At 37.1% G+C, this 19,097-nt stretch overlaps 1 protein-coding gene across 4 annotated transcripts in view; it reads left to right on the top strand.

The window, feature by feature from the left end:
* The window catches only part of RAD50 (RAD50 double strand break repair protein), a 103,355-nt gene that overhangs the window by 71,566 nt on the left and 12,692 nt on the right, over positions 1-19,097 (top strand). For all 4 annotated transcript variants that reach the window (XM_084886559.1, XM_084886557.1, XM_084886558.1 and 1 more), the window contains 10 exons: positions 1,647-1,822; positions 2,381-2,618; positions 5,816-6,005; positions 6,405-6,531; positions 6,955-7,148; positions 8,993-9,103; positions 9,532-9,624; positions 10,188-10,301; positions 12,258-12,385; positions 14,760-14,984. In XM_084886559.1, coding sequence (XP_084742685.1) covers positions 1,647-1,822; positions 2,381-2,618; positions 5,816-6,005; positions 6,405-6,531; positions 6,955-7,148; positions 8,993-9,103; positions 9,532-9,624; positions 10,188-10,301; positions 12,258-12,385; positions 14,760-14,984 — 1,596 coding nt within the window. The remainder of the gene's footprint in view (positions 1-1,646; positions 1,823-2,380; positions 2,619-5,815; positions 6,006-6,404; positions 6,532-6,954; positions 7,149-8,992; positions 9,104-9,531; positions 9,625-10,187; positions 10,302-12,257; positions 12,386-14,759; positions 14,985-19,097) is intronic.

Raw genomic sequence — 19,097 nt, 5'->3', positions numbered from 1 at the left:
TTATATTGAAATGGCAATCATTTCTTGAATAGGGCGGCAAAAGCAAAATAGACAAATGAAGCTACATCAAGCTTTAAAACTTCTAAAGAGCAAAAAGAAACATTAGAGGGAAAAGGCAGCCTACAAAATGGGAGAAAATGTTTGCAAACTGTGTATCTGATAAGGGGTTAATATCCAGAATATATAAACTACTACTCAACAACAACAACAAAATAACTGGATTTAAAAAATGGCCAAAGGCCCTGGCCAGTTTGGCTCAATGGATAGAATGTTGGCCTGCTGACCTAAGGGTCCTAAGTTCATTCCTTCAGGGCATGTGCCTAGGTTGCTGGCTCCTCTCTGGCTCGGGCCCTAGGGCATGTGAGGGAGACAACAATCGATTTTTTTCTCTAGTATGGATATTTTTGTCTTTCCCTCTCTCTTCCACTCTCTCAAAAAATCATAAGAAAAATGACCTCAAGTGAGGATTTTTAAAAAAAATGGGCAAAGGACTGGCATAGATAATTCTTCAAAGAAGATATACAAATGGTCAATGAGCGCATGAAAGATGCCCATCACTAATCAACAGGGAAATGCAGATTAAAACCACATCACTTCAGCCCTAGCTGGTTTGCTCAGTGGATAGAGCGTTGGCCTGCAGACTGAAGGGTCCAGGGTTTATTCCAGTCATGGACACAGGCCTAGGTTGCGGGCTTGGTCCCAGTAGGGGGTGTGTAGGAGGCAGCCAATCAGTGATTCTCTCTCATCATTGATGTTTCTATTTTTCTCTCCCATTCACTTCTTCCTCTCTGAAAACAACAAAAAATCACTTCACACTGGTGAGGATGTCCAGTATCAAAAACACATAACAAGGGTTGGTAAGAATGTTGAGAAATTGGAACCCTTGGGCACTATTGGTAGGAATGCAAAATTGTGCAGCTGCTATAGCAAACAATGGGAAGTATCAGGATGGAGAGGTGTGCACTCACATGTTTATCTGAAACAGATTTCTCAAAATAGTACCTGTTCTACCTCTGTACGGTCTACTCCAATATGTTCTGTTTCATTTTGTTAAAATATGCTGAGGTGATGCATTGAATTGATTTTGACTTGCCTTATAATCTGCAAATTAAAAAACCCTAATCTGTATGGGCATGGAGATTGGCTAGGGTGAAATTTAAGAGTTGGAGTGGAGATAAATTGTACTAGTGAGCAAAGTCTTTGATGAATGAGAAGAAATGATCTTAAGTAGATGATAACAAAGAGGGGACACAGGAAACGTTTACAGGAAAGGAAGGGAATATTGTGTGAATGGGCCCCAAGGGAATTAGGAGGATGTTCTCCTGCTTCCTTCCCTCCAGTAGATCCAGCAAGCATATTCTCCTTGCAAAGGCTCTTAACCTGAGATCCATGGCCATGAATTCCCAGAAACCAGGCAGAATTTTGCCGATATTGCACATTTTTCTGGGACTGATGGCAAGTGAGTCAGTGTCCAAGTGGGAGAGTTCAGGTGGAAGTGATTATTGCCTGGACTCTAAAAAAAGGTACTTGGCCATAGCTAACTTTGTAATATTTGTTGGCAGAATTTGTCTTATATCTATCTATTCAAACTTTTCAAACTAATTTCTCATGTTTTAAAATTGTAATTATTTTTTCTTATCTTATAGCAAGGAACTAGCTTCAGCTGAACAAAATAAAAATCATGTAAATATTGAGCTAAAAAGGAAGGAAGAGCAGTTATCCAATTATGAAGACAAGCTGTTTGATGTTTGTGGTAGCCAGGATTTTGAAAGTGATTTAGGCAGGCTTAAAGAAGACATTGAAAAATCTTCAAAACAACGAGGTAAGTTACCTGCTTTATATTATCAAGTCACTGTAATGTGAATTTTCATTGACAGGTAACTAAGGATGGGAGATTTAAAGACTTGGTTCTGGATCAAGATGGCTTAAGTTTTGGTCCTGGTTCTATAACTTAACTTGCTGTGTGATTTTGTGCAAATTATCGAATCTTCCTATACTTCAGATTCATCATCTGAGGACATAATTACCTACCACCTAGGCCGTTAGGGAGGAGTAAATGAGGTTATAGATATAAAACTCTTAGAACAGTTCCTGGAACATAAGGAGCTCTAAAATTTGTTATACTTTTGTGTGTTATCCAAAAGACAAATCTGAATGTATTGTGGGAGCCAGAATTTTGAAAGTGATTTAGATAGAGGTTTTAAAGAAGAAATTGAAAAATTTGTAAGAATATTTAAATGTCAGAATTTTAAAAATTTATAATAATGTGTTTATAAAACAAGAAAAAAAATGAAAAATTGACAGAGGAGGATGTAACCATATTGACAAAACTATATTTCATTTTCTCCTGACTGGAAACATACTTATTTTCTTAAAATAGCCATGCTGGCTGGAGCCACAGCAGTTTACTCCCAATTCATCACTCAGCTAACAGATGAAAACCAGTCCTGCTGTCCCGTCTGTCAGAGAGTTTTTCAGACAGAAGCTGAATTGCAAGAAGTCATCAGTGATTTGCAATCAAAGCTGCGGCTGGCTCCAGATAAACTCAAGTCAACAGAATCAGAGCTAAAGAAAAAAGAAAAGCGGCGTGATGAAATGCTGGGGCTTGTGCCCATGAGGTGAGACAGGGGTGCATGCAGCAGCAGCAGCAGCACTGTAAAATGCCTGGCATGTGGTAGCACCTCAGTACCACATCTTGAGTGAATAAAAGGTGAAGTCAGGATCCTAAGCCAGTATGCCCCGTCTCATGTTAGTTACATGACAAGAAGAAACAATGATTCTGTTTCCTTTTTTGTTTTCTTCTAAAGGTAAATTTGCTTCTTAGTCTAGTTACAAGGCAGATAGATATAATCTGTGACTCTGTGTTAATATAATTCCTCAGTTTGGCGTGAGAGCAGAAGTTTTAACAGATTTAGAACTGTTTACTGATATTTAACTTTCTAAACCCAGCAAAAGAATTAAATTACTGAAAAGCTCTCCCAGCAGACAAATTGTAAACTGTCTTACAGCCCTGGCCGGTGTGGCTCGGTTGGTTGGGTATCATCCTGGGCACTGAAAGGTTCTCGTTTGATTCCCATTCAGGGCACATGCCGGGGCTGCGAGCTTAATCCCTGGCAGGGATCGTGCAGGAGGCAGCCAATTGATATTTCACTGTCAAATTTATGTTTTTTTCTCTCCTGGTCTCTCTAAAAATCAATAAAATATAAGAAACTGTATTATATCTTTCCCACTCTAAAAAAGAATGAATCCTAGATGATTTCTAGTGTTTGTTTCCCCCTTGCTTATGCAAGAAATTCAAATGATAGTCTATTTATAAATCAAATCAGAAAGTATATAATGATTGCTCTGTCTCCCAGAACAGAGCACGGAGCTGATCAGAGAAACCAATGACATGACCCTCAAGGAGCTGATGTCCCAAGAAAGGAAACAAGCTCTCAGATATTTAGAAAGCGGGGATTAATAAAAGTACTTAATTAGTTCAAACAAATGCATTATTTAAGAAGAGAGAAGCTAGTGGACTACAGAATGAGAATAGGATATAGAGAACAAGGTAGGAGGGAGAATGTAAACCACAGGGAATCTGATTAAACTCAGTTAAGAAAAGGAAAGGGGAGAGGGAATTGAGAACAGTGTGTATAGGGATGGAGAGTATGACCTGTGCTACAGTAGAAGTTTAGGGAGTTAATTATTTCCATAAATTGGGAAGATGGGACTAGATTATTTTATTTCAGATCTAGTTATAGCTGTCTCTGATAGGTGATGAGGAGCCATTCTGAGGGATTTAATCAACAATGTGTTTTAGGAAAATTGATCTAATATTAATGTATTGAATGGATGAGAGTGAAAAAAAAACACATCACAACTGTGGGAAGCAGAAAAACCAGGAAAGGTCTAAAAAGACGTGCTTTGTGGTAGCCAGCCTCCAAGACGGCCCCCAGCGATCCTGGCTTTCACAGTCTTGTTCCAGGATTGGTCTGTATGACCAACAAAATATGACAGAAGTGATAACACGTCCCTTCCAGGATTCGGTTAAATAAAGCCCTCAACCTTCCTGCTCTCTTTTTTTCTCTCCTGGATCTGGGGAAAGCCAGCTGTCATGTGGTGAGCAACCCTGTGGAGGGACCCACTTGGTGAGAACTTGAGGCCTTTGAACAACCAAACGGGTGAGGGGACCATTTGGAATCATATTCTCTAGCCTTGAATGACTGCAGCCCTGGCCTTCAGCTTGACTGCAACTTCAACCAGAAACCCAACTCAGAAGTACCCAGATAGCTGCTCCAGATTGTCTGTGAGAAATAAATGCAGTCATTTTAAGCTGCTAAATTTGGGGCTGTTTTGTTTTGCAACAGTAGATAATATAATTATCAAGGTGAAACCAGATTATTTCAGGTTACAAAGAGAATGTGAGAAGGAGACAAAGGCAGTAGTTTGAGAATGAAAAGGAAGAGGAATAAGGCAGTATCTTGAGAAGAAAAAGATCAAATAAAAGATAAAATTTAAAGTTGATAGAAATTCCCTATCAAGGAAATTTGAGCTTAGTTCTGTGTCATACTGATATCCTATAAATAGCAGAAATCAACATTGTGTTATATTTTGGGGCTCTTGCTATCACAGCTCCCATTTTCAGAGTAAGGTGCCTGATGCCTACCTTATTCAATGTAGTTTCATAATTCTTTGTGTATTGTAACTTTCATAACCCATAGTTTTCAGTGTAAATTGTGTCTACACTTATTCTCTATTTAACCATAAAAGGGTTTCAATAAAATAATGAGAGTGAAGAAAATTATATGTGGGGCTAGTACCTGTCATATTAGCTAGAGAAGCAACAGTAGTCTGGGCTAACAGTTTTTACACCCAAAGCTCATGTAGCATTTGGCTGAGTGGTTGGTTGCTTTCCTTCTTTCCATCATTTTTTAAGAACTTTTTATTTTGAAAAAATTTTAGACTTATAGGAAAATTACAAAAATAGTACAGATAATTTACATAATATCCTTCACCTAGCATCTCATGATGATCAGAATTTATGTAGCCATAATTAACATTGGTATAATGCTGTTACCTAAATTACCATATTTGAGATCTGGGCTAGATAAGAGATCAACCGAAGGACTTGTATACATGCATATAAGTACAACCAATGGACACAAAACTCTGGGGAGGGAGGGCATGTATGGGACGGGGGGGGGTGGGGGAGTCAATGGTATATGTACACAGATAATAATTTAATTTAAAAATTTAAAAAAAATAAAAAAATAAGAAGTAGGGGGGGGAAATTACCATATTTGAATTTCCATTAATGTCCTGTTTTGTTTCAGGATCCAAACTTGGATCTCACATTGCATGTAGTTCTTATTTCCCCTTAGGCTCCTGTGGTCTGTAACAGTTCTTCAGTGTTTGTTTTTCATATCCTTGACACTTCTAATGAGTGTGATCAGTTAATTTGTAAAATATCTCTGACAAACAGCACAGTAATAATTGTTGCAAGCAACATCTACCAAAGGATACTAAAATCAATGGGCAGAAGTTTGAGAAGAAACAGGATACTTACATAGTCTCAATCAGTGTATCTCTCCAAAGTATTAAGTACAAAAATGAAAATAATAACTTGACAATGGATGGATCTGGCTAATATCATCTTAACTAAGTGAATAAGTTTAACATCTCTAGTAATAAGACATACTGACATCTACCCATTGATATGATGCCTTGAGAGGATATGATGCCACTTTTATATTATTGCTAAAAAAATACATAACCTCAATCTCACGATGAGAAAACATTAGATAGCTTATTTTTTATTGTGTTTTCTGTTAAGGCATAGCATAATTGATTTGAAAGAGAAGGAAATACCAGAATTAAGAAACAAACTGCAGAATGTCAATAGAGATATACAGCGCCTAAAGAATGACATAGAAGAACAGGAAACACTCTTGGGTACAATAATGCCTGAAGAAGAAAGTGCCAAAGTGTGTCTCACAGATGTTACAATTATGGAGAGATTTCAGGTATGCTGATTATAGTTTGAGGCAGAAAAAAAACTTGTCTTATGGTGGTTTGAATGTGAAGTGTGAGAATGTTAAAAACAGTAGTTGGTGTCCATGTACAGATCGTGGTTAGAGTTCCGCATTCTGAATTATTTATAAACTAGAGGCCCAGTGCACGAATTCATCCATGGGTGGAGTCCACCGGCCAGGTCAAACTCCTGGTCAAGGGGACAATTTGCATATTAGCCTTTTATTATATAGGATTATGAAAAATAGTCCTGTTTGTTTCCATTTTCAGTCTGCTTCCTTTTGTTTATATCATTGTTTTATTTCTTCTTACCAAATTTTTTTCAAATTACATATGAAAGCAGTTGTACATTGTAAGTTTCTTAAAAGAAGTAACTTTGTTTTATTCTGAAGATGGAACTCAAAGATGTTGAAAGAAAAATTGCCCAACAAGCAGCTAAGCTACAAGGACTAGACTTAGATAGAACTCTTCAACAAGTAAACCAAGAAAAACAAGAAAAACAACACAAATTAGATACAGGTAATATAGTTTTGTTTCCTCATATTCCCATTAAAGACATCAACATTCCCAGCTTTTGTTTTTCACCTAAATTTTACACCTGTTATGTGGATAAGAACTGTCTTTCCTCCTCCCAATCCAAGTATATTCACTTTATTTTTTCAAAAGTATCACTTCTGTTTCCTTGCTTTGTACAATAGATTTTGAATGATGAGTATCAAGTGAGCCATACCCTTTCTCAATTATATCTGCCCTGTAAGTGGCCAGGAGGGGGCAGAAAGATGGTTTGGGGCTGGAGGGTTCTAATGGCACTTTTGTTGCTGTGGGTGGGACCCATGGAAACCTGACTTTGTGAAATCCATAGGCCTGTAAAATTGGAAGGATGCTGCTCTGAGCATTTTCTCTGCTCTCACAGTAATCACTGGTCTGTTTGTTTCTGTGTAGTTTCCAGTAAGGTTGAATTGAATCGTAAGCTTATACAGGACCAGCAGGAACAGATTCAACACCTAAGAAGTGTAACAAATGAACTTAAATCAGAGAAACTTCAGATATCCACTAATTTACAACGTCGTCAGCAACTGGAGCTGCAGACTGTGGAATTATCCACTGAAGTTCAGTCCTTATGCAGAGAGATAAAGGTAAGAACACACGTAGCTGTTTGTTTTTTTAATTACCGTAGTTCAAATGTATGAAATGTTTTTTATTGGTATAGTGGCTAGAATTATGGATATTGTGAAGATAAAATGAAAATGGTATAATAATTCTTTGTGTGGCTCCTGGGTGACAGAACTTGTACTCATAGTACTAAAGATATCTGGAAGAAGGATTTTGGTAATAATATGGAAGAATTGGCTGCCTGGTTAACTTAGTAGAGAATGTCCTGTTATCGGAGGTGGACAGGTGGTAGGTAACTAACTCCATATAAGTATTCCTCCATGTGAAGTTCATCTTATCTACAAATTCTATATCCACTGCCAACACTGCCTTAGTCATAGCACTTTCTCTATTTCAGGGGTCCTCAAACTTTTTAAAGTGGGGGCCAGATCACGGTCCCTCAGAGAGCTGGAGGGCCGGACTATATGAACTACTAATTCCTACTGTAACACCTCGGCTGCGCTCACTGCCCAAAAAACCTGGCGGGCCGGATCAGACTCCTCTGCGGGCCGCATGTGGCCCGGGCCCGCGGGCCGTAGTTTGAAGACCCCTGCTCTATTTGATTTGAGATGTTGTTTTGGAATCATTCCCCAGTGAACAGGCATTGAGTTGTCACATGAAATGGAACCCATTTGGAATCCCTCATCTCCATTAATAAAATCTAAAACCCAACCAATTAAGTCTTTAAACAGTTTTAGGAACAACAATCTCATTTAGGTTTTTATAATTATGCACATTCAGTAAGCATTAAATTTATTACTGCATCTATAACTGTGTTTAAGTATTTTGGATTAAATTATCAGGCGTATAGTATATCAAATAGTACTACCTTACATTTATATAATTTTTTAGTGTTTATAAAGTAATTTGACAATAAGCCATTTAGGTCTAAGTAACCCTGCTGTGATATGTCACTAAATCCCCTATTATAGAAAAAGAAATTACTAAGACTTTTAGATGTCCCATAACTTAACCATGTTCATGGAGGTAGTAAGAGGCAGGTTCATTTCAGATGTTAGGTCTACTAACATCAAAGACATTTGTCTTCCCACTACACCATACCACTTCCCAATATGATAAAATACACCTGTGTTGAAGTAATACCGTACTACATAGTCATTTCTACTTTTGTGGATTCATTAGATATTTCAGGATCTTAAAATGCTTAAGAATCATTGTTTTTTAACAGTGGTTACCACATAATTATACTGTAGATATGTTACAAGGCCAGACTTCTGATTAGTAAACTAGTTTGTTGCTTGAAAGCCCTTTTCCTTCTAAAATAGGTGTGGACACATCAGTGATATCAATGTGTGCAGTACACTTTCATTACCATAAAATATCTACTTAAACTTAGCAAAGTAAGCTTAAGGACAAACGTGTCCTTCATAATCATAGTCCTGTGTGTAAGAGAGACCTGGAGTGAATGAACTTTCCTGTTTTTTGGTCACCCAGTTGACATGAACCCCTCAGACTCTTAAAAACTTATACCTGAAGCCAGTTGTTCCTATAATTGGGAGTACATGGTGTAGTTTAAGAATCAAGACAATGGCTGGGGCAGTATAGCATAGTGGCTCACAGAGACTCTCGAGCTGAATGAGATTTGACTCCTGGCTCCTTATTTACTGGCTGTTGTGATCCTGGACAAGTCATTTCTCTGCCTATTTACTCATCTGAAATATGGGATGAAAATCATGGTACTTCCTCAAAGGGTTGTTGGAAGAGGCAAATGAGTTTCTTTTTAAAGCCTGGCACATAGGAGAGTGCTTGTATGAATGTAAAGTCTGACACCTAACATAAGATAATGGAATGTTTTTCATATTTTTAGGATGCTAAAGAGCAGATAAGCCCTTTGGAAATAACACTGGAAAAGTTCCAGCAGGAGAAAGAAGAATTAATCTACAAAAAAAATACAAGCAACAAAATAACTCAGGATAAAGTAATATTTCCTTTCTATATTTACTTACCAAATATACATATTAAGTATTATATTCAGAGCACCATGTTGGACATTATTATTTCACATGAAATTAACAGTATAAGATAAATAGTATTTTCAGATTTGTGACATACTCTTGATGTTAAAAATTCTTGTTAAAATAAGGATTAAACTTCAACTAGTTTCTTGATCTATAATAAAGCTGAGAAGTGAGACTACTTAATCCAATTCCATAAGCGATAAAGGGAATTATCTGAGATAATAAAATGTACTGGTCATGAAAACTAGAACCTTGCCAAGGCTCCTAACTTTCAAGCCACTGTTTCACTGTGCTTTCCTATTAAGTTTTTGTTACCTTAATTTATTTCCTTGGAAACAAATCTTAAATGCTCTGGTCCTCAGTGTGTTTAATAAATATTTTTCTACAGATGAATGATATCAAAGAGAAGGTGAAAAATATTCATGGCTATGTGAAAAACATTGAGAATTATATTCAAGATGGGAAAGACGACTATAAGAAGGTAATTTAAAACTTAAATCTTATTTGTTTATGGTTTTATTTATTTCTTTTTTTTAAGGCAGCTGAGCCTGCATCTTTTTCTTTTTTTCTTTTCTTTTTTTAAATATATTTTATTGATTTTTCACAGAGAGGAAGGGAGAGGAATAGAGGGTTAAAAACATCAATGAGAGAGAAAAACATCAAATCAGCTGCCTCTTGCACACCCCCTACTGGGAATGTGCCCGCAACCAAGGTACATGCCCTTGACCAGAATTGAACCGGGATTTTTGAGTCCGCAGACTGGCGCTCTATCCACTGAGCCAAACCAGATAGGGTTATAGTTTTATTTCTTGTTCTTAAAGAATTTTCTCTGTCCAACCTCATAGAGAAGGCAGGGTGGGTGTGGGTTAAGAGATCAATCAAAGGAATTGTATGCATGCGTATTAGCATAACTAATGGACACTGGGGTGCAGTGGGGGCTTGTCCTAGGGGGCGGGAGTGGTGGTTGGGGGGGATGGTCAATCAGGGAAAAAGGAGACATGCAATACTCTAAACAGTTTTAAAAATTTTTTTTTCTTTTTGTAGCAAAAAGAAACTGAACTTAATAAAATAATAGCTCAACTAAATGAAAGCGAGATACACAAAGAAAAGATAAATACTGATATGGCAATCATGAGACAAGATATTGATACACAAAAGGTAAGTCTTCTTTGCTTGTGACGTATGGTATGACTTACACCAATAACATTTTTTAAAACTTTTATGTTCAGTAGATACATATAGTAGAGAATGCCAATTTTTAAAAAAATATATCATTTTAATTGACTTTAGAGAGGAAGAGAGGGAGGGAGGAGGGGGGAAGAGGGAGAGGGGAGAAGGGGGGAAGAGGGAGAAGGGAGAAGGGAGAGAGGAGAGGGGAGAGGGAGAAGGACAGGGACACATCGGTTATGAGAGGGAATCACTGATTGGCGAGCCTGCAACCGGGGCTTGTGCCCCTGACCAGAATCAAACCTGGGACCTTTCAGTCCACAGGCCAACGCTCTATCCACTGAGCCAAACCGGCAAGGGCGAGAATACCAATTTTTTAAAAATGAAGTTACTTTATGCAGTCATGAAAGCAAATTCCAGTGTTATGTAATACTAGGAGAGAGAAAGCAATAGCATGTTCTCTTGTTCCCAATAAGAAAAATGCACACCAATAGTCTCCCATGGAAGAATCTTGGAGTGTCACAGCAGCTGCAGTGGTGCATTAAGTTGCTTTGGCAACAAAAGGACAGTTACAACAATACCATTTTAGTCACTTTTAATTGCTTATAATGATACCTATAATAGTTAAGTATATATTTATATTATTATTACCAGGAAAACTGATGACAGTCGGGGGGAAAAACCCACAAAATAGTGATTTATAGATGGCCAGGGTTGGATATGAACACTAAACATGTGAAAAAAGTCCTTCCATGCTTCTCTCCCACCTCCAACTCATTTTCCCTGGTGACTCTGTGCTGTTATTGTTTGTTAACCAGATATTGCCAAAGATCTGCCTCTCCTTCCCACTTCCCACATGACTTTGAGTTTATCTCGGCAGCAAGGGTCACTGAAGGAGGACCCTAGCTCCCGCTTTGAGAAGTCTTGACTTTGAACTTATGAAGAGTATTCTATATTCAGGCTTTTATGGTCCAAACCAACATTGTTTCTACAGGATATCTTTTTCTCTAAATTTCCAAGAACCAATTTATAATATTTGTCTCACAATATAGTCCATTGTAATCACTGGGAAACCTACTGAAATAATTGTGTTGGCATTGCTGCTGCTGCTGCTGCTAAGTGATTAGGTCTCTTTAAGAACAAAACTGCTCAATAAGAACAGCCAACTTTTTAAAATTTTCAGTTCAATTCAATGACCAGGAAACTCTCTTCAAGTAAATAAATATTTACTATTTTTGAGGCACTTCTTATTGCCTTGTAGGATTATTATTTGTTAGCTTGAAGGTAAAGATCTTATCTGACACACTTAATAGTATCTAACAGTATTGGCACATAGGATTAAAATACAAGTAGGCAAAAAAAATTGAAGGGGGGACATTAATAGTATTGCTATCTGGTAATATTTTTCCGATCAGATTTTTATTGTGGGGTTCCTATGCAAGATATCCAATGAGGTGAAGGTATAAAATATTTAAATAATTAGTTAGTTTTCATTTCATTGTGTAAATTTCTGTTCTGGTTTATATGTGCAAACCAGATTAATCCAGGTTGTAGATTCCTTTACCCTGGCTTATTCTCTTTCTATTGAGGTTTTTTTGTGTTTTTTTTTTAAAATATATTTTATTGATTTTTTTACAGAGAGGAAGGGAGAGAGATAGAGAGCTAGAAACGTCGATGAGAGAGAAACATCGACCAGCTGCCTCTTGCACACCCCCTACCGGGGATGTGCCCGCAACCAACGTATATGCCCTTGACCGGAATCGAACCTGGGACCTTTCAGTCCGCAGACCGACGCTCTACCGCTGAGCCAAACTGGTTTTGTCCTTCTATTGAGTTTAACACGATTCTAAGTAAGGCCGAGTTAGTACTACCTGCCAACAGTTGCCTGTTATGAATTACATGTTAGTAACTTGATCATTTTTCAACTGATTTAATATTTACATTTAGATACAAGAAAGATGGCTGCAGGATAACCTTACGTTAAGAAAAAGAAATGAAGAACTAAAAGAAGTTGAAGAAGAAAGAAAACAACATTTGAAGGAAATGGGTCAAATGCAGGTCTTACAACTGAAAAAGTAGGTTTTTAAAAAATAGTCTTTAGTTTAAATAAAGGTTTATTATTGAATGTGAAGAATATTTAATATGTGGGGTTTTTTTTTAATTATTTAAGCCTTTAGCCTAAATGTCCCTTGAGAGTTACAAGGTGGATGGAGTTTTTATACAAATATATTTCATGGGCTTATGAATTAAATTACTGAAGAAGTGATATAGCATTTACAGTTATACTGCAGTGATGGACAGAATTAAAAATGCCAAGTCCCCAGACTTCTGTTAGTCTGGTTCACAAGATAATGGCACCGAGCAAAAACAATATATGGCCTATGAACCCTGCCTGGGTCAGAGCTTATGAAATCTATAATACTGCCAAAGTGATTTGACATTGGAGACCCATTTTAGACTTCATTATAATTATACTAGAGGCCTGGTACACGAATTCGTGCATAGTTGTGGTCCAGCCAGCCTGCCCCTATAGGGGCCATTGGGCTGGGCCAGCCAGGGAGAGGGGCCGTGGTGGTTGGCTAGCCAGCCCCTCCCACCCCCCCGATCTGGGTGCTGGAGACCTGCAGTACGCAGCATAGCCACTGGTCGTTCTGATCTTTCCACCATTCAAGTCCCTGAGCTTTTACGTGTGTGTGTGTGTGTGTGTGTGTGTGTGTGTGTGTGTGTGTATGACAACCAGGCAGATTTGTGTGTTGTTGTTGTTTTTTTTAAGAATGTCCTGATTATGCCAAAACCGGTTTGGCTCAATGGATAGAGCGTCGGCTTGGGGACTGAAAGGTCCCGGGTTCGATTCCAGTCAAGGGCATGTACCTTGGTTGCGGGCATATCCCCAGTAGGGGGTGTGCAAGAGGCAGCTGATCAATGACTCTCTCTCATCGATGTTTCTAACTCTCTATCTCTCTCCCTTCCTCTCTGTACAAAATCAATAAAATATATTTAAAAAAAAAAAAAAAAAAAGAATGTCCTGATTCATCTTTCATCTGGTTTTATTGTTACTTACTGTAGTTTCTACCTTCCTGGCGCAGCAGAAAAGATTTTGTACTTGCCTTTTCTGCCTTAGAGTTAGTTGCCTTAAGACTTCTGTAAGAACCCAGTTGATGCTAAGCTTTAGACTGGTATAAAAGGCTGTACTCACCAAATTGATTTTTTAACAGCCTCAGTTGATTAAGTTTAGGTCTCTCATTCAGCCATTCCTTATAGATTTTTTCATTTGTTTGACTTTACACAGAAATATGAATCAAAGTATGCTTTAGTTTTTCTAAAATATATATTAAACTGAAATTTTAACTTATAAAACATTACAAGTGGTTAACCCTATTACTGGTTTAGCTGTTTAAAATCTCTTTCCTATAATGAGAAAATCAGACTTTTTAGCTGGAAGAGCTCTTCATCGTTAGCTTCTTCGTTTTTTATACATTAGGACATTGAGACATTGAGACTCAGGAAAAAAATTCACAGTAAATTTTTATGAATGTGACCCAGATATCCTCACTCCCAAGCCTCAGCTCTTGAACACTATAATGTTAGTGCTCCCGATTGCAAGTTGGAAAAAATAAAGCTTTAAAAGAAACTTTTAAATGAAACAACTTATTTTTTGCTACTGAAGAGCAAAACCAGATTTTTAAAAATAATTCCTTCTGTGGTTGGTATATAACAGTGCTTTTTACATCTACTTAGTCTACTAAGTACAACTGCTCTTGTCAAACCTTACTTCAATCAGAACACAACAGAGACATCAACAGAAGGACAACCAGGCCAATTCTGTAAGGATGTTCATAAACCTGGCAGCAGTGCCTGACACATAAGAGGGTGCTTAATAAGGATGCTTAATATATTAAAACTGTATTATCTACTAAGTTTGGGTATTTTACTTTTTTCGGTCAGAATTATGCTTGTGTGAAAATTTTTTTCATATAGGAATACAAACTTTTAGTAGGTGTTCCTACAGAAATTAATAGTTTAAAATAAAATTATATTTGTCTTTGACAATGTGAACAAAATTATGATACGTATTATTCAATAACTCCTCATTGTACACTCTCAGTTCACAATCAGAAGTTTGTGAATTTCTAATATTAATCACAGAGTGCTTTATTTAGTGTTAAAAGTCAGGAACTTTCTTATTGCTCACTTGTTAAGAGAATTCTTTATTCAGCACACAAAGATCAACTGTTTAGAAAGCTGGATGCTTCGGAGATTTGGAAGTAAGGAAATATTCTTTTGTACTGAAGCCTTACATAAAAACCAAGGAAAGACTCTGTTATCATATGCTGATTGCTAAGGAGAATGCTAAGTGATATTTATCTTTCCAAAGAGATGTGGTTTTTCAACTTCAAGCTGCCAAAAGCTAAAAATTGTCCTCATTTGTCATTTTTCCCTTTTATATAGTGAACATCAGAACTTGGAAGAAAAAATAGAAAATATAAAAAGAAGTCACAGTTTGGCAATAGGGCGACAGAAGGGATATGAGGAAGAAATTATTCACTTTAAGAAAGAACTTCGATCCCCTCAGTTTCGAGATGCCGAGGAAAAGTATAGAGAAATGATGATTGTTATGAGAACAACAGAGCTTGTGAACAAGGATCTGGACATTTATTATAAGACTCTTGACCAGTAAGTATTTGGACTGGGAATTTGTCCCCATTGTAGTAAATATTTCCCTCTTTTTAATTATATGTCATACATGCCAAAGAATGGAAAACACATATATTTATATGTATACAACAAATACTGAAGTTGTAAAGGTAAGTTATAAAGCATATTAATGCTAAGGAGTAGTCATGATATCCCTCCTCACACACACCCAATCCATTATCACTAACTGGCATCCTCTTAAATGCCCCTCTTTATCTCAGCCTTTGCCATCCCCACTCCCTGTAACCACTGGCACAGATTTTTATTTTATATGCTTTAAAAAATAATTTTAGACCTAACTGGTTTGGATAGAGCAATTGGCCTGCGGACTGAATGGTCCCAGATTCGATTCCAGTCAAGGGCATATACTTTGGTTGTGGGTATATCCACAGTAGGGAGTGTGCAGGAGGCAGCAGATTGATATTTCTAACTCTCTATCCCTTTCCCTTCCTCTCTATAAAAAAATCAACTTTTTAAAAAAGAAAATTTTTTATTACATGTAATTTGAGCTAAAAATTATATTCTGTGTACTCTTCTAGGATTTGCTTTTTTAAATTCTGTTTTGCTTAGAGCTGTTCATTCATCTTCACCGACATATAGAATTCTATTGTGGGAATAGACCACCATGTATCTATTCTGTAGATGGACATTCCTTTGTTTCTGGGTCTTCACCGATATCACCCTTTCTGCTGGGATCATCCTTGCTATGTCTTCTGGAGCAGAGGTGTAAGACAATGATCGGCAAACTCATTAGTCATTAGTCAACAGAGCCAAATATCAACAGTACAACAATTAAAATTTCTTTTGAGAGCCAAATTTTTTTTAAACTTCTTCTAACACCACTTCAAAATAGACTCACCCAGACCATGGTATTTTTGTGGAAGAGCCACACTCAAGGGGCCAGTTTGCTGACCATAGCCCTTGAGTATATGTGGGTTAAAGTTTCTGGGTTGCAGGGTATGCTCAATTTTACAAAATAATGTTAAATTTTTTTTTGCCAAAGTATTTTTACTGATTTGCACCACTAGCAGAATATAAGGATTTTGTAAACACATCTTCTGACATTGATTTTTTTTCAGTTTCTTAATTTTTGCCAATCTGAGTTTAAAATGGTAAATCTTTGTGGTCTTCATCTGCAATCCCCTGATTTCTAATATTGCTGAACATGTTTTTCTTGTTTGACCATTTTGTTTCCTCTTTGAAATGTTTGTGTCTTTACCTATATTTAATGTATTATTAGTTTTGTTTCTTTTTCCTTACTCCTCACCCAAGGATATGTTTATTGACTTTAGAGAGAGAGGAGAGGAGAGAGAAACATTTTGTGGCCTCTTGTATGCTCCCCAACTGGGCATCAAACCCACAGCCTAGGTATGCACCCTGATTAGGAATCGAGTCTGCCATCTTTTGGTATATGGGATGACACTTCAACCACTTAGGTCACCCAGCAAGGGCTTTCAGTCACTTAATTGATTTGCAGATATTCTTTATTTCTTCTGCATTTTAATTCCTTTTAAGTTATATGTATTACAAATATTTTTTTCAAACTTTTCGTGTTTATCTTTTCACTTTTAGTGTCTTCTAGTGCAGTGTTTCCCAACCTTCTCTCATGATGAAAATCACCTGGTGGAGTTGTTAAAACACAGATTCCTGAATCCCAACTAAGAAGTGCTAAACTAGAATTTTTGGGAACATATAGGTAAAATTGTATACTTAACTAGTGCTCTAAGACAGATTTTATATACAGAGCACTAAGTTAGGTATGCAATTTTACCTATATGTTCTCAAAAATTCTAGTTTAGCACTTCTTAGTTGGGATTCAGGAATCTGTGTTTAACAACTCCATCAGGTGATTCTCATCATGAGAGAAGGTTGGGAAACACTGTTTAGTGGATTTGATTTCAGGGTCATTGAATTTACCAGTCTTTTTTTGTTGTTGTTAGCTCTTTTTTTAATCTTGTTTAAGAAATCCTTCCCTACTCTTATGTTTCCTTCTAAAAGTTTTAAAGTTTTACTTTTCACATTTAAGTACATTTAAGTGTATAATACTAAATGGAATTTTATGTACAGCGCCAGGTAGGTAGATAGGTTTGGTTTTAAATTTTACTTGCACATAATCTGCCATTAGTAGCTCCTCTACTTAGTACACTGCCTGCAGACCTGGTTTTATGTGTATTGACTAAGTAGAACACTACAGCTAGGGGCCTCCAGCTGTTCCTGTAGACCCAGAGAGCCAGTGGGAGCCACAAGAAGAGGAATGTCCTCAGTAATGCACATGCTCATTCCCAAGTCCCTCTTCTGTCTTCTCATCAGGGAAGACAGAGATATCATATTCTGTCCCTCCTGCAAACAGTCCAACAGGGAGACCATTGTAGGTGCCCCATAGTCTATGTTTGACCTGGGCCTTTAATAAGGAAGGACATTTCAGTCGAGAAAAAAAATGCCTCAATCACAGAGGCATCACATAGCCCAGCGATGGGGGTGAGAGGGTTTCGTGTGGCCAATCAGAGGCCTAGAAGCCTCTGATTGGGAGGTGCAGGGGCTTTCCAGCAATTTGGGCTCACTGAAGGAACAAACCCAAGCTATTTACTGAGGTCTTTATCTGGTAATCAGATGGATTCTACTAAGTGAGAAGAAAAGAATTGGTAAAGGTTTTCCCAAAATTGAGTCTTCTTAAGGTTTATACGATGAGCCTTAAATTTGCCTTCTCACCTAGAAGAAAGGTTCAAAATTTCCCTCATCGTTTCACCTCTTACAATGTAGCATACAGTGAGTGTAGTAGTTGCATTTAGCTGTCTATTTAAGGTAACACAGGAAATTAGCAATGCATTTTCAAGAAAAGCTGATTATCATCTGTTATTAGTAATCATCTAAAAACATCACTGATTATAAGCATTGCCGATGGTCAGAGACACTTGCACTGGCTGAGAAGAGGGAAAATATCATTTAGAATGTATTGCTTCTTGATCCTTAAAGAACATATCAATTAAATGATTTTTAGAATATGTCAGAGTACATTGTTCTACCTTACACCAATCTTACACTGTCATTCTTCTCCAAACGTGAAAGGTTGCATATTAAGCCACACCTCTGCTGAGATTACGTGGAAACATGTAACTTTTACAGTTTTTTATCCAGGGTAATCAACTCTGTCTGTTGAGAATCTGACTCCTTGAATGCATGGAGGGCTTAGCCAGGGCTCCTTTTTCTATCACTATTCTTGTCTTCACCATGGATGCAGCAGTTTTACTGCACTGGGTCCCTCCAGCCTCAAGCCAAAACCAAAAGATAGCCAGAAACTTCACACTCACCTAGTTTTTTTGTTTTTGTTTTTGTTTTTTTAACCAAATGTTTATCTTGTGATAATGGTTGAGCCATTGCTTGAATTTTAAAAGCTTTTTTGTGGGGGGTGTGTGTGTGTGTGTGTGTGTGTTTTAAGAGTCTGGCTAAGGGAAATTAGTTCATTAGTTTAAGAATGTAATAGTTTTAAGGGTTTTATTTAGAAAAGGTGGTCTTTTTCTTTTAAATGCACAGCTTAAGTTTGGCAAATTAGGGATTTTGAGTTTGGCTTGGTAATGAAAATCATAATTAGTTTGAAACATGATACTCATGATACCATTTCCTCTATACGAGAGGGCTTCCGCTGGCCTAAATGTTAGGAGACAGGAAGTTCTCACAGTGGTAAGTACCAGGGCAGCAGGGAAGAGTATCCAGTGTAATCATGAATAACAATGGTCATAGCCAATTTCTTAGCAAACTATGTATCTCAAAGTTTGGTACAATTTTAAATATAAGGATAAAGATAATTTTGTTAGAAAATATCCTTTGTTAAATATAATCTTTGCTACTTCTTTCCAATTTTATTTTCATTAACTTAATTTTTCATACTTCTGAACTCATATTTTTTTTATTAGTAAGGCATATTTGTATTTGGCCCTTTTAATCAATACTCAATAAAATAGCTGAGACAATGGGGAAATCCAGTTCAAGATTTGTCATTTTAGGTGCATTAGTTCAAATTTTGCAAAATGGTAGCTAACCTTCCTTAGTACCTGGAGATGGTTTAAATAATGAAAGAAGCAGGACCTAGAAGGT

Source organism: Pipistrellus hanaki (assembly GCF_964339955.1).
Source record: "Pipistrellus hanaki genome assembly, chromosome: 5".
In the NCBI taxonomy this organism is placed as follows: domain Eukaryota; kingdom Metazoa; phylum Chordata; class Mammalia; order Chiroptera; family Vespertilionidae; genus Pipistrellus; species Pipistrellus hanaki.
The sequence above is the reverse complement of the archived record's forward strand: the minus strand, read 5'-3'. Positions and strand labels throughout refer to the sequence as shown.